At 40.9% G+C, this 16,171-nt stretch overlaps 1 protein-coding gene across 6 annotated transcripts in view; it reads left to right on the forward strand.

Annotated features, from left to right (window-relative positions):
- The window catches only part of NTRK2 (neurotrophic receptor tyrosine kinase 2), a 545,280-nt gene that overhangs the window by 388,902 nt on the left and 140,207 nt on the right, over window positions 1–16,171 (forward strand). For 2 of the 6 annotated variants that reach the window (XM_032164410.2, XM_032164411.2), the window contains one exon: window positions 748–7,592. The exons of the other annotated variants lie outside the window; for them this stretch is intronic. In XM_032164410.2, the coding sequence (XP_032020301.1) occupies window positions 748–776 (29 nt within the window). In that variant the 3' untranslated portion in view covers window positions 777–7,592. Of the gene's footprint in view, window positions 1–747; window positions 7,593–16,171 lie in introns of those variants that run through there. 6 annotated transcript variants of the gene reach the window in all.

The following is a 16,171-nucleotide window of genomic DNA, read 5'->3' on the forward strand; positions in this document are numbered from 1 at the left end:
TAATGCTAGGAACTAGAGATCTCTTGAAAATGATGGCTTGTTCCCTGCTCTCCAGGAGTCTCACTGGCAAGGCCGATAGTTAGATCATCATATAATCATAATGCAATGTGATAGACATTACAATAGGATAGGTTAGAGCACGGGTCCAAAACCCCAATTACCAACAAGGATCAGGCATGTCAATGCAAGAAACAGGCTGAAAGAAAAATGATATGGGGTAGTGAGGGCCATGCTGGAGTATGGGCCGGGCCTGGTATTTCCAGATACTCTAATTTTTCCAGAGAAAACAGGCGTTTATTATTTTATGTGGATTTCCCAAGATTTAAGACACCGGGTGAGATAAATAAAAATATATCAGTGTGAGTCAGGTTTGGCTCACAGTCCACCACCTGGTTGTGATACTCTGAGTTAGACCTGAAGGATCAATGAATAAAAATACCTTATTTTACAAATGATGCTCAGAAGTGGCTTGTCCAGAGTGGTACAAGCTCAATACTTGCATAGTTTGGCTTTAAAAACAAAACAATAAACATGATCAAATTCGACTTCTTAAAATGATGCATAAAATCATTTAAGTGAAAGATGGTGATCAATTATATCCCTTGAAGTATGTTTTCACTATCTGGAGTGATATGAGGGTTTCATTTACGAAGTCCAGAGATGGTTTGCAGGGTTGTAGAGCAATCTGAACAGGGCTGAATTCCTCCCGAGCACTTTCCAATAGCAAGTCTGTCTACTTTATTGCAGGGCCCAGAGGTTCCCCCAAGACCGCCTGATAATAATTTGGTATTTGGAGGCTCCTGTGTCACTGCAGGAACTAAAGGAGGCTAAATCCATGCCTGATGGAGGAGAAGAGTTCTATGGTTATCTGCAAATTCTGGCCAGACAACATCTTGACGTCACTCCTTAGCTTCCATAACCTAGCCAAGCAAGAAGTTGCCTTTCCAAGACAAAGCAGTGTGCTCTAATGACTAACCCCTCAAAGTACTATGCCACTTTAACTATAGACCCATCTCCTCGATCAATCAGGATGGCAAGATGGAGCTGAGGAGCTCAGCAACATCAAGTCTGGAGTTGGTCTTTAACTCAACTAGCTCGTTTAGACATGTCTGGACACCAAGTCACCTGACAGCATGGGGTGGTTTCCCAGTAAAATTTACAAACTCAGCTCAAGGGCAGCTGTGTTGCTTTCCTTTCCTTGACTGCTGAGAAAGTTTTTGACAGGGAACAATGTAAACACACCTTCTGAGCTCAAACAAACAAACAGAAACAAAACGTACTAACCAGCAAAAACCCCAAATCATCAGTCTTGGGTTCTCTTGAAGGGTGGGAGTGTGTTTTATCTTCTCCCATCAGAGCAAACACTATAGATGTCCTCCCTAAAATTCTGTCTTCCCTAGAGCAGCCTTGTAAATTAGCTAGGGTCCTAGGCTTGAGGCCTAAATCGACTTAAAATTGTCTCTAAATATGTACCTGGATGTGTTTGTACTTGCAGAGCATGCCCTCTTCATGTGCCTAGGGCTAGTAACTCCCTGTGGCAGAGGCATATAAAGTATTCTGACTTTTCTTTTTTTTTTTCAATTTAATTCCATTTCCAATGAAGTGGATTTTAAAAAATTTTCTCCAGAGTGTGCCATACTTCTCCAGCTATTATAGTTAATGTGTGTGTATCCTTGTGTATATGTGTGTTTGTGTGTGCATATGTGTTTTCCTAGTGGTCACATGCTTACTAGGCAATTATGTAAATAAGCACAGATTCATAGGCCAGCTAGGCCTGAGGAAAGAAGACATTATAAAGGGAGGGAGTATTTTAACAGTAGCTAAAGCTATCACACAAGGCACCCATTCTGCTCCCCTCAACAGCCACAGCCCACTTTGTCACTGTCTTACCAATAAGGGGAAAGGATGGAGGTGATATTTTTCACAGAACCGCAGAGGTTTTGAACATATTTGCAACATTACTTTGAGTACACATGAGCAAAAATTCTGAATTACATCCAGGACCCCAGAAGCTCATTAGATCAAAGAGTGCGGGGCCCCTCAGAGTTACCAGAGATTATCTGCAGACTTCAGTGCAATCGAATGACCATGGTCCACTTTGATGGTCAGAGATAGGACTGAAAAACGGGTAGAAACAATTGCTTTAGCACTTTCTTCTGTACTTTGCCTATTAATGTTTTGTCTTTCAAAAGTATATTTTCTTCTAATTGTTTAATTGGCCAAATAATGGCTCCTTTGGGAGTTGTTTGTATGACTTGGAAGGCCATGGCTTGCGCTTTAAAAATAAGCTAAGTCCATTCTGCCCAGCACGAGCATGAGGACAGATAATGCAGTTATTTTAGGATCCTTAAAAATTGCTTCTTTTATGGCACACTGGGTTGACGACTCATCTCGTGGGAGCCTTCATGGCACATTGCTACTGTTCTGCAGGTCCCAGTACAATTCCTTCCCCCTCTCAGTGCCACGGCCCCTCCCATTGCTAGCTACAACAATCTGATATCATATTCCTTTTTCAACTCCAAAGGAGATGGTAAGAAGCTATCAAATAATGCTTTAAAAAAGCAACTTGAGTTTCTTGAAAGAAAGGAAATGAATACATGCTGCATAATTGCATTTAAAATGTAAGCCATGTTATTATAAGCTGCACCGAGATGAAGATTTGTTAGCAAACCAGTTTCAAGCACACTCACAGTGAAGTAAAATCATGTTTTAGCATCTGACCATTGGGTAATATTATTCTTTGTTATCAAAAAAGAAATATCACCCGATTATAGTATACTTAGACCTCCTAGAGGAAACACTCCAGTCCTAAGCTTGGTGTCTGAAAAGAAAAATAAAAATAAAGATTATGGATTTAGGTCAGGGAGACAGAGTGATATTCTGAAGACTGCGTTTACTCCCTTATCATCGGCCAACCAAGATGGAGTTCTGCATCCTGCACATATCAGACGTTTCAGTCCAATTTCACCAAACCATCAGTGATGTTCTAGAAGCATCCCAGCAGATGGAGGATCCTAATGTATTTGTTCTGGGTATTTCCCAAGGCCCAGCCTGACTGGAGTGTGTGTACCAACAGGATGAATCCAATCAAGCTACGCCCCCATTTTGGTTTCGGATTGGCCACTCTTGCATGTGCCAGTAGATTGTGGACCAGGACTAGCTGAGCAAACACAGATGCAGAGTAGCCTCCTATGTTGCTAAGAAGCTCCTGCTACCCAGGTGCTTTGAACAATTGAGTGCTCCCTCTGGTTAAGCAGAGATGGCAGCACCGGAGTTTTTCTTGGATGTGAGGCTCAATCCTTTACAGCAGCTATTATAACAAAGTGAAGGTTTCCTCCCTGGGAAGTGCAGCTTTTCTCTGTCTTTACTAATTCTGCCAGCCTGTAAGAGTAACCACCATAGCTGGGCGTCTTCTCACATTAATTGTCATGCCAGGTCTCCTTCCTGGGGAGCTGTGATGCTGCTCTGAGGTTGATTCCTGAGGTTGTAGTGGGTTTTTGTTTGTTTTTGTTTAGTTTTTCTTGATTGTTCTTCTTTCTCTTGAATGTCAAGAGACGAAACACTTTCTCTAACCCACGGCCAGGAAGGAAATGGGGAGAGAGCTACTTCTTAGTTCAACCTGGTTGCCACATAAAGGAATCTCTCTCCTTGGATTCAGCCCCTAACTGGAAGCAAGAGCCACTGCCCCCTGAGACTGAGAGAGCAGCCCAAGGGGGAGATGAATCCATTCTGCCCTTTGTTTGGGTTTGCCTCCTGTCAGTGAGAGAATGCTGAGGCAGTTCCTGTTATGTGAAACTTTCATTTTTAAAACCAGGACAGTCCTAAACAGACCGCAATGAGTTGGTCAATCCCAGTTGGTATAGGCCCAGTGATTTTTGCTAGTAAGATGGGATTGTCTTCCTCACCCAAAATGCCTTCAAGTGCCCTAAAATGCGTATTTTAAAATAAGAATAAATAATATAGATTATAGTAGAAAACCTGGAAAACATAAGAAACAAAGATGAAATGAAAAGTCCCATGTAATTCCACCAGTCGGAGTTAACCACTGATATCATTTGGCTATATGGCTTTCTAGTCTTGTGGATATCCTTTTAATCTCTTGTAATATAAAGTCTGACCATATGTGTCCTTGCCTTTGTTTGTACTGGACTCTGTTAATATTTCTGTAGTAATGGCGCACTTTGGGGAGATTGTGCCGCACAGTGTGTAGGAAGCACATTGGGTGTATTATTCCCAGTTTCGTATTTTGTATTTCCTTGGGGATGTGCAGGGGTTAAGAGCGGGGGTCTGGCCATAGCTGGCCACGTCAGACTCTCATATGGTAAGTATCACAGAGCACATGAGGCCTGTGTTATGCGCTGGAAAGACTCAGGAAATGAGAGGCTCTCTTGTTCTGACAAGGCAGGCTGAGAGCTCTTATTTAGGGTCATCACTCCAGATAACTCCAAATGCAGTTTATTGCTCAACTGAAGCAGATGATCACTTTTTGCCTCCAAGTTCTTCACCCTAGCTAGCTCCTTTCAAAGAGCTGAGTATGCTGGATCTTAAAGGGCCAAGCTAGTTACATGTCATACATTTCCTGATATTTAGGGATGCCTTCTCTTCCACTGAGGATCCCTTGGCTGTGCAAGGACCTCCAATGAGCTGGAGTCTCCCTTTGGTCACTCCCAGCTTTGCTTAAACTTGATGGAGTTTGCTGTCCAGCGATCCCCGGATCTTTCATCATGAAAGCCTTCCTTCCTCTCCTGATGTCTCAGGCCTCTAGACCTAGACTGGGGTTCTGGCAAGGAGGCCTCTATCAATAGTATGACATCCAATAATATATTAGTGTTGATATTTTGCACATTAATATTAAGGTTAGGAGATTCTAAAAATGAGTTCAAACGAATAAGTTCCTGTGATGTAAGAGATTAGATATGTGTGATTTCAGAACCAAAGGCAGGGGAGAATCCCAGAAAGAAAACAATAATATAATCCTAGTTTCTATATATTATTTTTATTCATTACTGTATATGGGTAGACATCAATATTCTTTTTTATCCTGTTACCGTTAATTAACACATTTTTTAACCATGCCATTGAACTTTTGGGTGAATTAAAGTGGAACCTAAACTCCTCATTAGATAATAATGGAATTTGGACTGAGTGCCATATTCCTAAATTTCCAATAAAGTGGTTGATATAGAGAGGACAGGATAAAGCCCTATAGTGTGCAGTTATATCAAAATAGCTAGTCTCCACTTTAGGGAATGCCTTTACTAGAGATTACATGAAATGTCTGCTTATAAAATAAGCAGAGATGGCACCACTAAGCAGGCACCTGAATTTTTTTCCTACAGGAATGATTAATTTTCAGATCTATTTATGTTTTCGTGCTCAATACTTAACTCCCCTTCCCTGCAACACCCAAAGAGTTTACTTTTCCAAGTCATTTGGTCTTCAGTCTACTCCTGAGGAATAGAGAGGCACTAACTGCTTTACCCAGGGTCAGAACTCGTGTTCTTACCTTCTATTAATAGAGTAATAGAATACTCAAGTTAATACCTTCTATTAACTTGAGCCAGATGGACTAACTGATCTCACAGTTTCTCTATCTTGGTTTTACTTCCATAAACATCAGTATCTTTACCCACATAATTTTTCCATCCTCCCCTTTTTTCCATATGTATTAGGGTTCAGGAACTATGATGCTAATGATCACATTTCTTCCTAGTTCCTAATTTCATTAGTGCCATTTCCTGATATCTACAGAAACAATTATCAATACATGGAGCTGCTTGAGCCTTATTTAGAAGGCTAGCCTTTCTTTCCCAAGTGCTGTCAGAATGTATATATTTAGTCTGTCTTTTTCCCTCTTAGGAGTCTTTGTTTTAGTTGATGGCAAAATTCCTCTATTTACATGTGAGATTTTTGATTTCACTGAATTCTACCTAGATTTTTATGGACATTGGATTTCAAAGAGGAAAACACTCATTTTCTCAGTAAGATACTGGTGATATATAGCTATGCCACTGATTTCCAAACTCCTGAGCCTTGGGGAGGGAGAGAGTGGCCAAGTAGCAGGAAGAATAAGATCATCACTCATGTCCTGAATCAATCACACTTTCCCTCTTGGGTTGTGTATATGCTCTGCCACTTCGTACATATTATATCCTGAGTTTTTAAGTAAAGTGGATCTCAGCCAGATTTGAGTCTAATGGCTGATTCATCGGCATAGTTCTTGGCGTTAACATCTCAGTGCCCTCTTTTGTTCTCTTTGAGGATTCATGTCACTGAGGGCCTTTGTGCCTCCTCTTGTCTCAGTATGAGGAAGAGCTTTGGTGTGAGGGCAGAGCTATGTGAAAGGTTGCTGGGTTGGGGGATTAGTTCATATGGTCCCCACGCCATCTATTTACTTTTGGAGAGAGGGGACTTTGAGTGGGTGGGTATGGATAGATGTTCCTCAAGGAAACCCTGCTGGCTAATGGGCACTACATCTGTGTGTTACTGTGATTCTCTCTGTAAGCTCCCCATGTGGCCAAGGACCCCCCTCCTACCTGGGCACTTCCTGCCGCCTCTTTGCACTGGTCTCAACCATTCAGCCCGCTGCTGCTGCACCATGTTGGGCTGCGGTAGGATACGGAAGGGGTTCTGTTGATTGCTAAATGTTGCCTAACTTTATTTCCCTCTCCCACATTTCATGCAAGAGAGTGGACCTAACACATGACTTGCATTCTCTTCCTATGTTCAGAAACTGTGGGGCTTGCCCACGTGTATGTATGAGTGACCAATGGAGCTTGAAATTCTTTATCTATATGATTTATCTGAAAATGATATCTTTTGTACTGGAATTTGTGATGTAGTTGATCATTCAGAGCCAAACGTATATACCAATAAAGACAAGAGTGTCATATTTGTGGTCTCTGTTGCCTACTTTCGTCACCTGTTAATACTTTTTCTTACATAGACTTGAGAATATAATTCAACATTGGGATTCCTCAAGGCGCTACGAACAAAGCTCTAGAAGTTGTCCCCATTGGTTCCCCAGTTGCCCCCACATAGCCTCTCTGGGTTTTCTCGAAGCAACTCCTTCACTCAGGTAGGCCAGCACTAGGGTGAGGCAAGAATGTCACTCGCTTAAGGCACAGAATTTAAAGTGACACCAAAAGTGTCAGTACTCAAGATAAATAATATACTCATGCAACATTTTAAAAGATAAAAAAGAATGCAAAAGATCTATGAAGAAAATATCAAAATTTTAAATAAAGCCAGCATAATCCCAGGAGGGCTGGGATGAATGTAAGGTGAGTGAGCTTAGTCCTGCAAGTTCAGGGTCAGATCCTGTCTTTCCTTAAAATTCTGATACTTTTGGCTGGGCATGGTGGCTCGCGTCTGTAATCCCAGCACTTTGGGAGTCTGAGGCGGGCAGATCACAAAGTCAAGAGATCAAGACCCTCCTGGCCAACATGGTGAAACCCCGTCTCTACTAAAAATACAAAAATTAGCTGGGCATGGTGGCGCATGCCTGTAGTCCCAGCTACTTGGGAGGCTGAGGCAGGAGAATTGCTTGGACCCAGGAGGCGGAGGTTGCAGTGAGCCGAGATCATGCCACTGCACTCCAGCCTGGTAACAGAGAGAGACTATGTCTAAAAAAAAAAAAAAAAATTCTGATTTTTTTAAGCACAAATATTTGCATTCAATTTTATCAAGAACTATTGCGTTACACTTAATATAATTTATCTCAATAACTAAATTTTTAGCATTTCCTTAAATTGTGTGCACAAAGCAAGAATCTCACTCCCCTTAGCCTCGGCCTTGGCCTCAGGGCTCCTTCTGGCTTGGATCTTGTGTAAACCTCTGGCCTTTGCAAAGCTGTTATGTGTACATAAACTTCTCAGTGGATTATCTGTCAGTCTTCGGACACTTCCTCAGTTCCTGGCCTAATTGTCCTTCCTCACTGCCTCATCTTCCCTTGGAGGTGAAATCCCCTGTCTCCCGTTTGTTCAGCCAGCCCCAGCATCTCCAGCAGTAACCATCCTGTGCTATCTACTGAAATAGCAGATAAGTGCATGCTCATCTTCTCACTACATTTTTAAAATTTTTTATTTGTTGTATGTGACTCTCCAGAGTGAGGAAATGAATGAGGCTGCCAAAAAGAGAGAGAGAGAGAGACAGATAGAGAGAGAGAGATGGAGAGTGAGGCAGAGACAGAGACAGAGACAAAGAGAGATAGATTCTTTGGAAAAGGACAGGAGGGAGGATCAGGGGACTTTCTCAGTAAGTTTGAGAAATAATCTAGGGGAAAAATGGATAAAATTTTAACAAAATAAATGAAATTCTTAAAATAATCTATATTGCTTTTGTCCCCCACATTTGGAGATGTATGATACATTTGCTAAGTTGAAGATAGAGTATTTAAGATTTAAAATACTCCATTTTCACTCAGCCAGTTTCTTAATGCCATGAGATCTTTTTGTAATATTTGCATTCTCTATTTTTATATAATTCCTACCTAATGCTTTTTATGGGCCAGGCCCAATGGATTGTATTTTCACATTAAAAAAAATCCTAATAATTGCTGCAGTATAGATATTACTCTGTTTTACAGATGGGAAAAGTGAGGCTCAGAAAGATTAGGAGGAAAAGGAAAATGCAAATTCCATCCTGAACAAGGGGTTGTTATTGAAGCCCAGGTGGACGTCCTGGAAGTGAGGACTCTTTCCAGCCCAGTGCTGCTCATCCTTTCCAAATTAATACCTGGCAATTTTCTAACTCAGCAAGAGGAATTGTAGTGTTGGCATTGCCTCTTTCATGTGGGTAATCAAGTATGCTGGGGTGTGTTAACCTTCAGATCTGAAGGGTGAGGAGTGTCCACATGGTTGGTACTGAACTTATTGATAAAGGAGGAACCTGCCAGTGGGCAGAGCCCAGGCCATCTATGGTACAATGATTGATGTAGGCTCACTGGCCTGTGATGTTTTCTCTCTCAGTAGTGTCTTTAAGAAATATTAAATGATCATGAATATAAAGCCCTTATTTTTATTTTTTTGCCAATTAAAATTATGTAAAATCCCACTTTTTCTTTTGCCAAGCCCTCTCTGAAAAGTTTACGTTTTTAGTCTTAGTTCAGAAAATCCTAGAAAAAGCAAGCTATACCATAGATCTCAGACTCTTTCTTGAGTGGCTTCACTCCTCTGAGATTAGCATATCTGATTTCCTAGGCGAACTTGATATCCAAGAAAAGAATTCAAAGTGTGCCAACTGTGTTTGGGAGCACGTTGAGGTGCACATACATATTTGCTGAGTTTCTGTAGGAAATGCTGGGAGGAGTGAGAACCCACAGCTCCTGGGCAGGGTCACCCTGCCAGGGAACACAGTGGCTAGTAAAGCCTTCTTTTCAGCATCCTGTGGGGAACCAGCCTTGATGCCAATCTTACGAGCATCGTGGAGGACAGACAAGTACTCCTCTGGCTCACCTTCTACAACTCATTCCTTCATTTTCCATTCAAAGGTCCATGTTTCCAAACTGGCTAATTGAATGGAGTCAAAATTTCTGTAGATCTTTATGCTTTAGAGAGCCGTTTTAAAAACAAGAGTTGGCATTCATACGTGGCATTCTTCCAAGCCTGCATCTACGTGCTTCATAAAGTCAGGAGATATCAAGGAGCCGATATTCTTGAGCACTTTGTGACAGACACACATGTTGACCAATATCTCATATAAGTCTTTTAATACAGAGAGTAACACATGTTCTTTAAAAACATCATACAACACTTCTTTACTGGGCTTGGTAAGTGCAGATGAGTTAGAACGGCAAGGTTAGCCAAAATGAATAATTATTTTCTGACTCAATGTTTATTCTCTTAATTATCTTGATAACTTTGAAAAGACCATAGTTTGGAGTATGAATTATTCAAATGTAGTTCAAAGTCCATTGTGACAAGTAATAAAATACATTCAAAATATTGTTTACTAGAGAGTTCCAAGACCGCTGAACCTCCATGCATTATCAGCTACAAAGCTGCAGAGCGTGGCCAGCCCTTTGGGGTTGTGGAGATGCAGCCAGAGAGTGGTTTGGAGAAACTAATTAGAATGTGACTTCAGAGAAAAGGGGCTGAAATATTTCCAAACAGAGAATTTGATGAGTCCTTTGCTTCCCCTGGGGTGGGGGTTGTGTATGTTTCTGCATGAATCTTGAAACATTTGCCAGTATGGAAAATTTTCCCAATGAGAGGAAATAAAACAAATCTCTGACTAATAAGACTGTCTGGGACCTTTAACAGTAAAACTCCAGGATGGAGAGGGGACAACAAGGGTAGGAATGAAAGTTCAGATTAGGCTCAGGGTATATGTCATATATCTCTGTTGGATGATGAACGTGTAATCAGGAAGTCACGTCTCACCAGGAATTCAGTGGCAGTAGTCAATGACTGATATAAAAAATTGCAGATGGAAATAAATACTTATTGGCAATCTTGTAAGTTCTGAATCATGGTCTGTTCAATGAACAAACAAGTGCTTTGGCATCTCCAGCTCCTAGAACAGTGCCCAAGACATTGTAGGTTTATAATAAATAGGTAGTAAACTGAATGAACAAAGGAATGGATGATCTTATCTACTTTGCCTGTCATCTTACTGTAGCTTTGGGAAGAAAATACATCTCTACTTCATTGAGCTTCAGGCATCTCTAGTATTTGCTTATGATTCTGGTAGGAGCAGAAGGTTGGTTATCTTTCCTTTTGAATTGCATATTAGCTATGCCCATTGCCATGTCTGTTCAGTGTTGGGTTTGAAGCTTTTTCTCTTGCTCTTTCTGTCCCACCTCCTAAGTAATTTATGTTTTGAGAATTCTCCTGTCTAGTTTTGTAACTTGGGTTTCAGGGATGCTAAAGCTTTATGTTTTGTATTATGAGAGAATAATTTCTCACAAGGTCTAATGTTGAAGTTTTAATGGAAATATACATATTTCTCTCGTTGAATTTACACAATAGTCATATGGTGGGTATCCTTGTTACTTTAATCACACAGAAGGAAAGCAGTAAGGCACAGAGAAATTAGGCAACTTGCCCAAGAACATACAGCTACTAGGTAGGAGAGCTAGGAGTTGAACCTAGATACCCAAACCCTAGCATCGGTTTTTAATGCACACACCAAATTAGTGCCCGTCTCTCTGTCTAGCCATCAAGCCAGGCTTCTTTCACACTCCCACCAACACACACACACACACTGACCCACAATGGATTTGAGGCAGTTTACATTGGAAATGCAGCCAGTTTAACTGAGGAGATGGGTATCTGCAACTTTCTCATTTTCCCCATCATTTAAATCCTGAAGTTTCCTCTCATACTATGAAACACTGTTTAGATTCAAAATTGACAACAAGGGAGAGTATGATTCCAAATGGTAAAGGCCAGGCCAGAGTCTCAAGTCCTTCATCTTTGATGGAGAGCCACCCCTTGGCCACTGCCAAGGGCCAAGGTGATTTGGAAGGTGATGGTAGCAAGTTACCAGGCGGTCTTTTATTTGTGGCTTTGCTCAGCTTAGTTTTTCTCAAATATGCAAGAAAGCTGGAGGACACCACTGTTGGAGGAGATCTGTATCTATTTATCCTTAACCCCACGTCCGGTAGCAAGCCACTTGGCTGTTGGCAGTTGTCAGCAAGCAACAGCTCTTGGACCTGTGTTTTTCACTGTGTCATCTCTTTTGTTCTAGCGTATGTATGTGTGTGTGTGTGTGCACGCACACGCACACACACCCATGCATGTGTGCATTATAATAACTAGAAATACTTTCTTTTATTTATTTATTTTTTCCGAATCGGAGTTTTCACTCTTGACGCCCAGGCTGGAGTGCGCGATCTCGGCTCACTGCAACCTCCGCCTCCTGGGTTCAAGTGATTCTCCTGCCTCAGCCTCCTGAATAGCTGAGACTACAGACAGGCACTACCACACCCGGCTAATTTTGTGTGTGTTTTTAGTAGAGATGGGGTTTCACCATGTTGTCCAGGCTGGTCTTGAACTCCTAACCTCAGGTGATCTGCCTGCCTCAGCCTCCCAAAGTGCTGGGATTACAGGCGTGAGCCACCACACCTGGCCTACTAGAAATACTTTCTAAGAATCAAATCCCTGCATCCAAACTGGTATCTATCAAATCTGAGTGGCTAGAGGTGAGGCCAGATAATCTGCATTGTTAAAAAGCCCCCAGATGATTAGGATAAATGTAAGAGTTTGGGGATCACTGTTCCAGGTTAGACCCATTGTGGAAGGTTCTCATCCAGAAGGACCATGAAGCTGGGTGAGGTGACGTGAGGTGGTAAGCTCCCCGAGGACAGGCTTGTACCTTGGTTGCTGGTACGTTTTTTCCTAGCCTTCCCGGCTTTGCTGATACCTGGTTACCCTTCTTGGTTGCCATACAATTCTTTTAGGTTTTAAAACATGGAACTATTTCACTCATGGGGGTTTAGGGCACAGGGATTGTGGTCTTGAGGGTATAGTAGCACAGGAGTTGAAAAGGCATTTAAGGGATAGTCTTGTCATTCTAATGACAAGCGCAATGTCTCCATGAGGCCATGGTTCTTGTTTCTGCATAATCAACATGGAACTTGATCCATTCATGAGTTAAGGATTCTCTGTGCACCAACAATACAACTGACACGGGTCACCAAATAGCGGATGAGAAGAATCTACTGATTCATATTTTCACGAACACTTTATAAAGTTGCTAAAATGCCAAAACTCCTAAGCTTAACTATTTGAAAAGGATTGGCAAATTTTTTAATCTATATAATCAGCAAAATGCAGAAATGCCCAAACTGGGTGAGATGAGGCTCAATCCTTCTAATAATTCGGTATCAAAATAATTAGAAACTGGAGTTGCATCAAAAGTTTTCTCAAAATTCAAGTTCACTAACCTACTTGACTTTTCTCAGAGAAAATATGCTATAATAATGTCAAATTATCAGAATGTTAGTTGTATAATTTAGTACTTAGTGTAAGGAATTATTGGGAGATCATTTTATTCCTCCTTGCAAATTCTTAAGTTTCTTTTGGAATTTCGTTTTATGTGATTTGATCTGTACAAAATAATGTAAGAAGAGATAATGGGACAGATGGAGAGAAATGATTGAATCACCGTGTTTCAATGAAAAGTGTTCAAATTGCATTTCACTACATAATGAATTCTGCTTCAACTTACTTTGACATAAATAAGATTGGGTAAGAGAAACCAGAAGTAAATCAAATAAATTAATACAACTATCAGAGCTGCTTCAATTTTGGTCCTCAGACAGTGTCTGCTTATTTGTATAATAAAACCTGCTCTTACAAATTAAAACCCTTGCATATAACTCAGTTGAAAGCAAAAATTTAAGGAAGAGTTAGAAAATTTGGAGGCCTGATTAGGGCACCTTCTAATTTTACAAATATCAACTTTTTTTGAAAGTTGAAAAACTGAAATTTGCAACCTAGAAGAGTGACCTTCAACTTTCAACTAGACTTTTTAAAAAAAAGAAGATGGGAGATACAGACATGCATGTAACATCGACGATTAGCTGTTCTTCATATTTTCCTAATTATACACATTTACTGAACATGAGGACATTTTTGCATTTTGTCTAGACGAAGGCTGTGTCTCCACTGGCATAATATATCACGATGTTTGTGAGTCTTGTGCAAAATTGAATTTGCATCTCTGCCGCTGCTTGTAAAGTTCATTATCTTGCAATACAACCACTGGGAAAAATACAATTTTCAGTGTTTAATAAAACTGTTGTCTTCTCATAGTGCTTATGATGCTTGAACAATTTGTCAGGCACTATTTATCACAGATGCTGAACACTAATTATACTGTGTGTAGTGCCTGTAAGAGTGATTTTAAATATTTTCTTTATTTAATATGTATCAGTGTAACCAGGGTTTTTTGCAACCACACTATTATTTGCATTTCTGAAAATCAATGTGTCTTTTCACAATATTAAACATAAAAGAAAAGGCCACTGAACTAAGAGTAGAACATGTAAAATATGTACTGGATATAGTCAGGAGGCAAGGAAACTGATGGAAAACTCAGTCTCTTTGCTCCCTAGTTAGCCTAGGGCTGTAGAAAGAAGTAGGGCATTGGCCAGTCTGAAATATGTCTCCAGGTCTAATTAATACTTTATAACTTTCTAGGATAGAGATGATCATTGAGATCCCTCCAGGCTACTCAGTTCCGCAATCTGTGATTTAAGTAAATCAGAAGTTATTTAACATGGCTTCACTAATCAGAAACTTGAAAGACCAGAGGCCTATTTTCAGATGATCCCTTGAAAATGAGATTCAAATGACCAACCACTAAAAGAATCAAGTGCTAAATCACGAGATCGAGACCCTGAAACATAGTCTCCAGCTCTTACGTGTTTTTTTGAAGAATGGCTATCATACAAACACGATTTCAGCGGGTCTTTATATTAAAGACACCATTTAAATGGGAACTGCATCCGGTGTTCTTTGTATGGTAATAAATTGAGCACATAAAATGAATGTGTAGCAGAATAGAAGTTATCATTTTTTTTTCTTCTAGTAATCCTGAGAAGCATCATGTCAAACACATGGAAAACCCTTAGACTGAAACAATAAACAGAGTTAGTTTGGGCAACTTTGAAAGAAAAGAAGGTAAGGAAGGGTTATTTCCTATGAGACTTACTGGAACCCAGTATTCAAAATGGTTTTCCTACTGCTATCTTGAAGAATTCTGTGCTTTGTTACCATCATGTTTTCACCAACAAAAGAATTAGCTGGTCAGGCCTGGTGGCTCACGCCTGTAATCCCAGCACTTTGGGAGGCCGAGGCAGGCAGATTATGAGGTCGAGGTCAGGAGTTTGAGACCAGCCTGACCAACATGGTGAAACCCCCTCTCTACTAAAAATACAAAAATTAGCCTGGTGTGGTGGCGGTGCCTGTAATCCCAGCTACTCAGGAGGCTGAGGCAGGACAATCGCTTGAACCTGGGAGGCGGAGGTTGCAGTGAGCTGAGATCGTGCCACTGCACTCCAGCCTGGGTGACAGAGCAAGACTTTGTCTGGAAAAAAAAAAAAAAAAAAAGAATTAGCTGAAAGAGAGCTTTAGAGAATACAGAACACCCGTAGATGGGAAATGGGATTTCTAACTCTCTAGGTCAAGACTGTATACTTTCATAGGTATATGAAATGTGTGACCAGTATAAATGTATGTGACCAATGAGACCACTATGAAGAATTTGTTGTGGACTCAGGTAAAGCAGTGCCACACAAAGAAATTCACCCAAAGAGGAAGTAATGGTTATAACTCTTCATGAGGTTGATGCTGTCTTCCTGTATTCCTTCCTGGAAGGCAACAGTTTAGTTTGGACCGTGATCCCACGGGAAGAAGCTTCCAAAGCTTTTGGAGATGTTGGTCACCTCGCCTCCTTAATGCCCAACATTTGATGGTTTGGAGAAATGTAATTGCCACCCAGGCACTGCCTAGGCTTGGGTGTTCAAGTCTAGCCTCAATTATCACCGAAGCTCAGTGCCATTCCCTGAAGCCCCTGATCTAACCTGGGGCCTCCAACTCTTTCAGATGAGTCTTTGTCTTAGTGACACAGGCACATTCTCTTTTTCTGTTTTGTTGCTGCTCAGTGGTATCTGAGGCCTGCCACTGGAGTCTGTTCGCCTAATGCCGTTCCTTGAATATATTGCATGAGAAGATTCTTTTCTGTTTTTTTATCCCACCATCTCCTGTTACCTTTATGTCAAACTTTCTCCTTGAGCTGACCCCTCATCAGCTTGAAACCAGTTCTTGCTTCTAGATTTTGCTTAGCTTGTGTTTTCTGGGCCACCAAATACTTTTCACTGGGTAATGTAAAAGGAGACAGAGCAAGCCAGGAAGCAGATGTCTCTTGGGTGGTGTGTGTCTTTGAGAGTTGGAATTTGAAATCTCTGTATGAAAAGAACAGTGAATGGGTGTAATTAGTCAGGCTGATGAAGGAGTAAAACCTGGTAAGCAGTTTTTCTTGACTGGCTTAATGAAAAGCATTAGCTATCAGTTTCTGTCTAAACGCGCTGAGGGTAAAACAAGTGTGGGGTTTGAACAAAAGATAAGATTCAGCGTGGGCTTGGACTCCATTCCCAAGAATAAGTTTTGCTTGGGCGGAAAGTATGTGGTTCATCCGAAAAAAAAAAATCAATGATTTGTGG

The sequence above is a fragment of the Hylobates moloch genome, unplaced genomic scaffold, assembly GCF_009828535.3.
Source record: "Hylobates moloch isolate HMO894 unplaced genomic scaffold, HMol_V3 SCAFFOLD_10, whole genome shotgun sequence".
Taxonomy (NCBI): Eukaryota; Metazoa; Chordata; class Mammalia; order Primates; family Hylobatidae; genus Hylobates; species Hylobates moloch.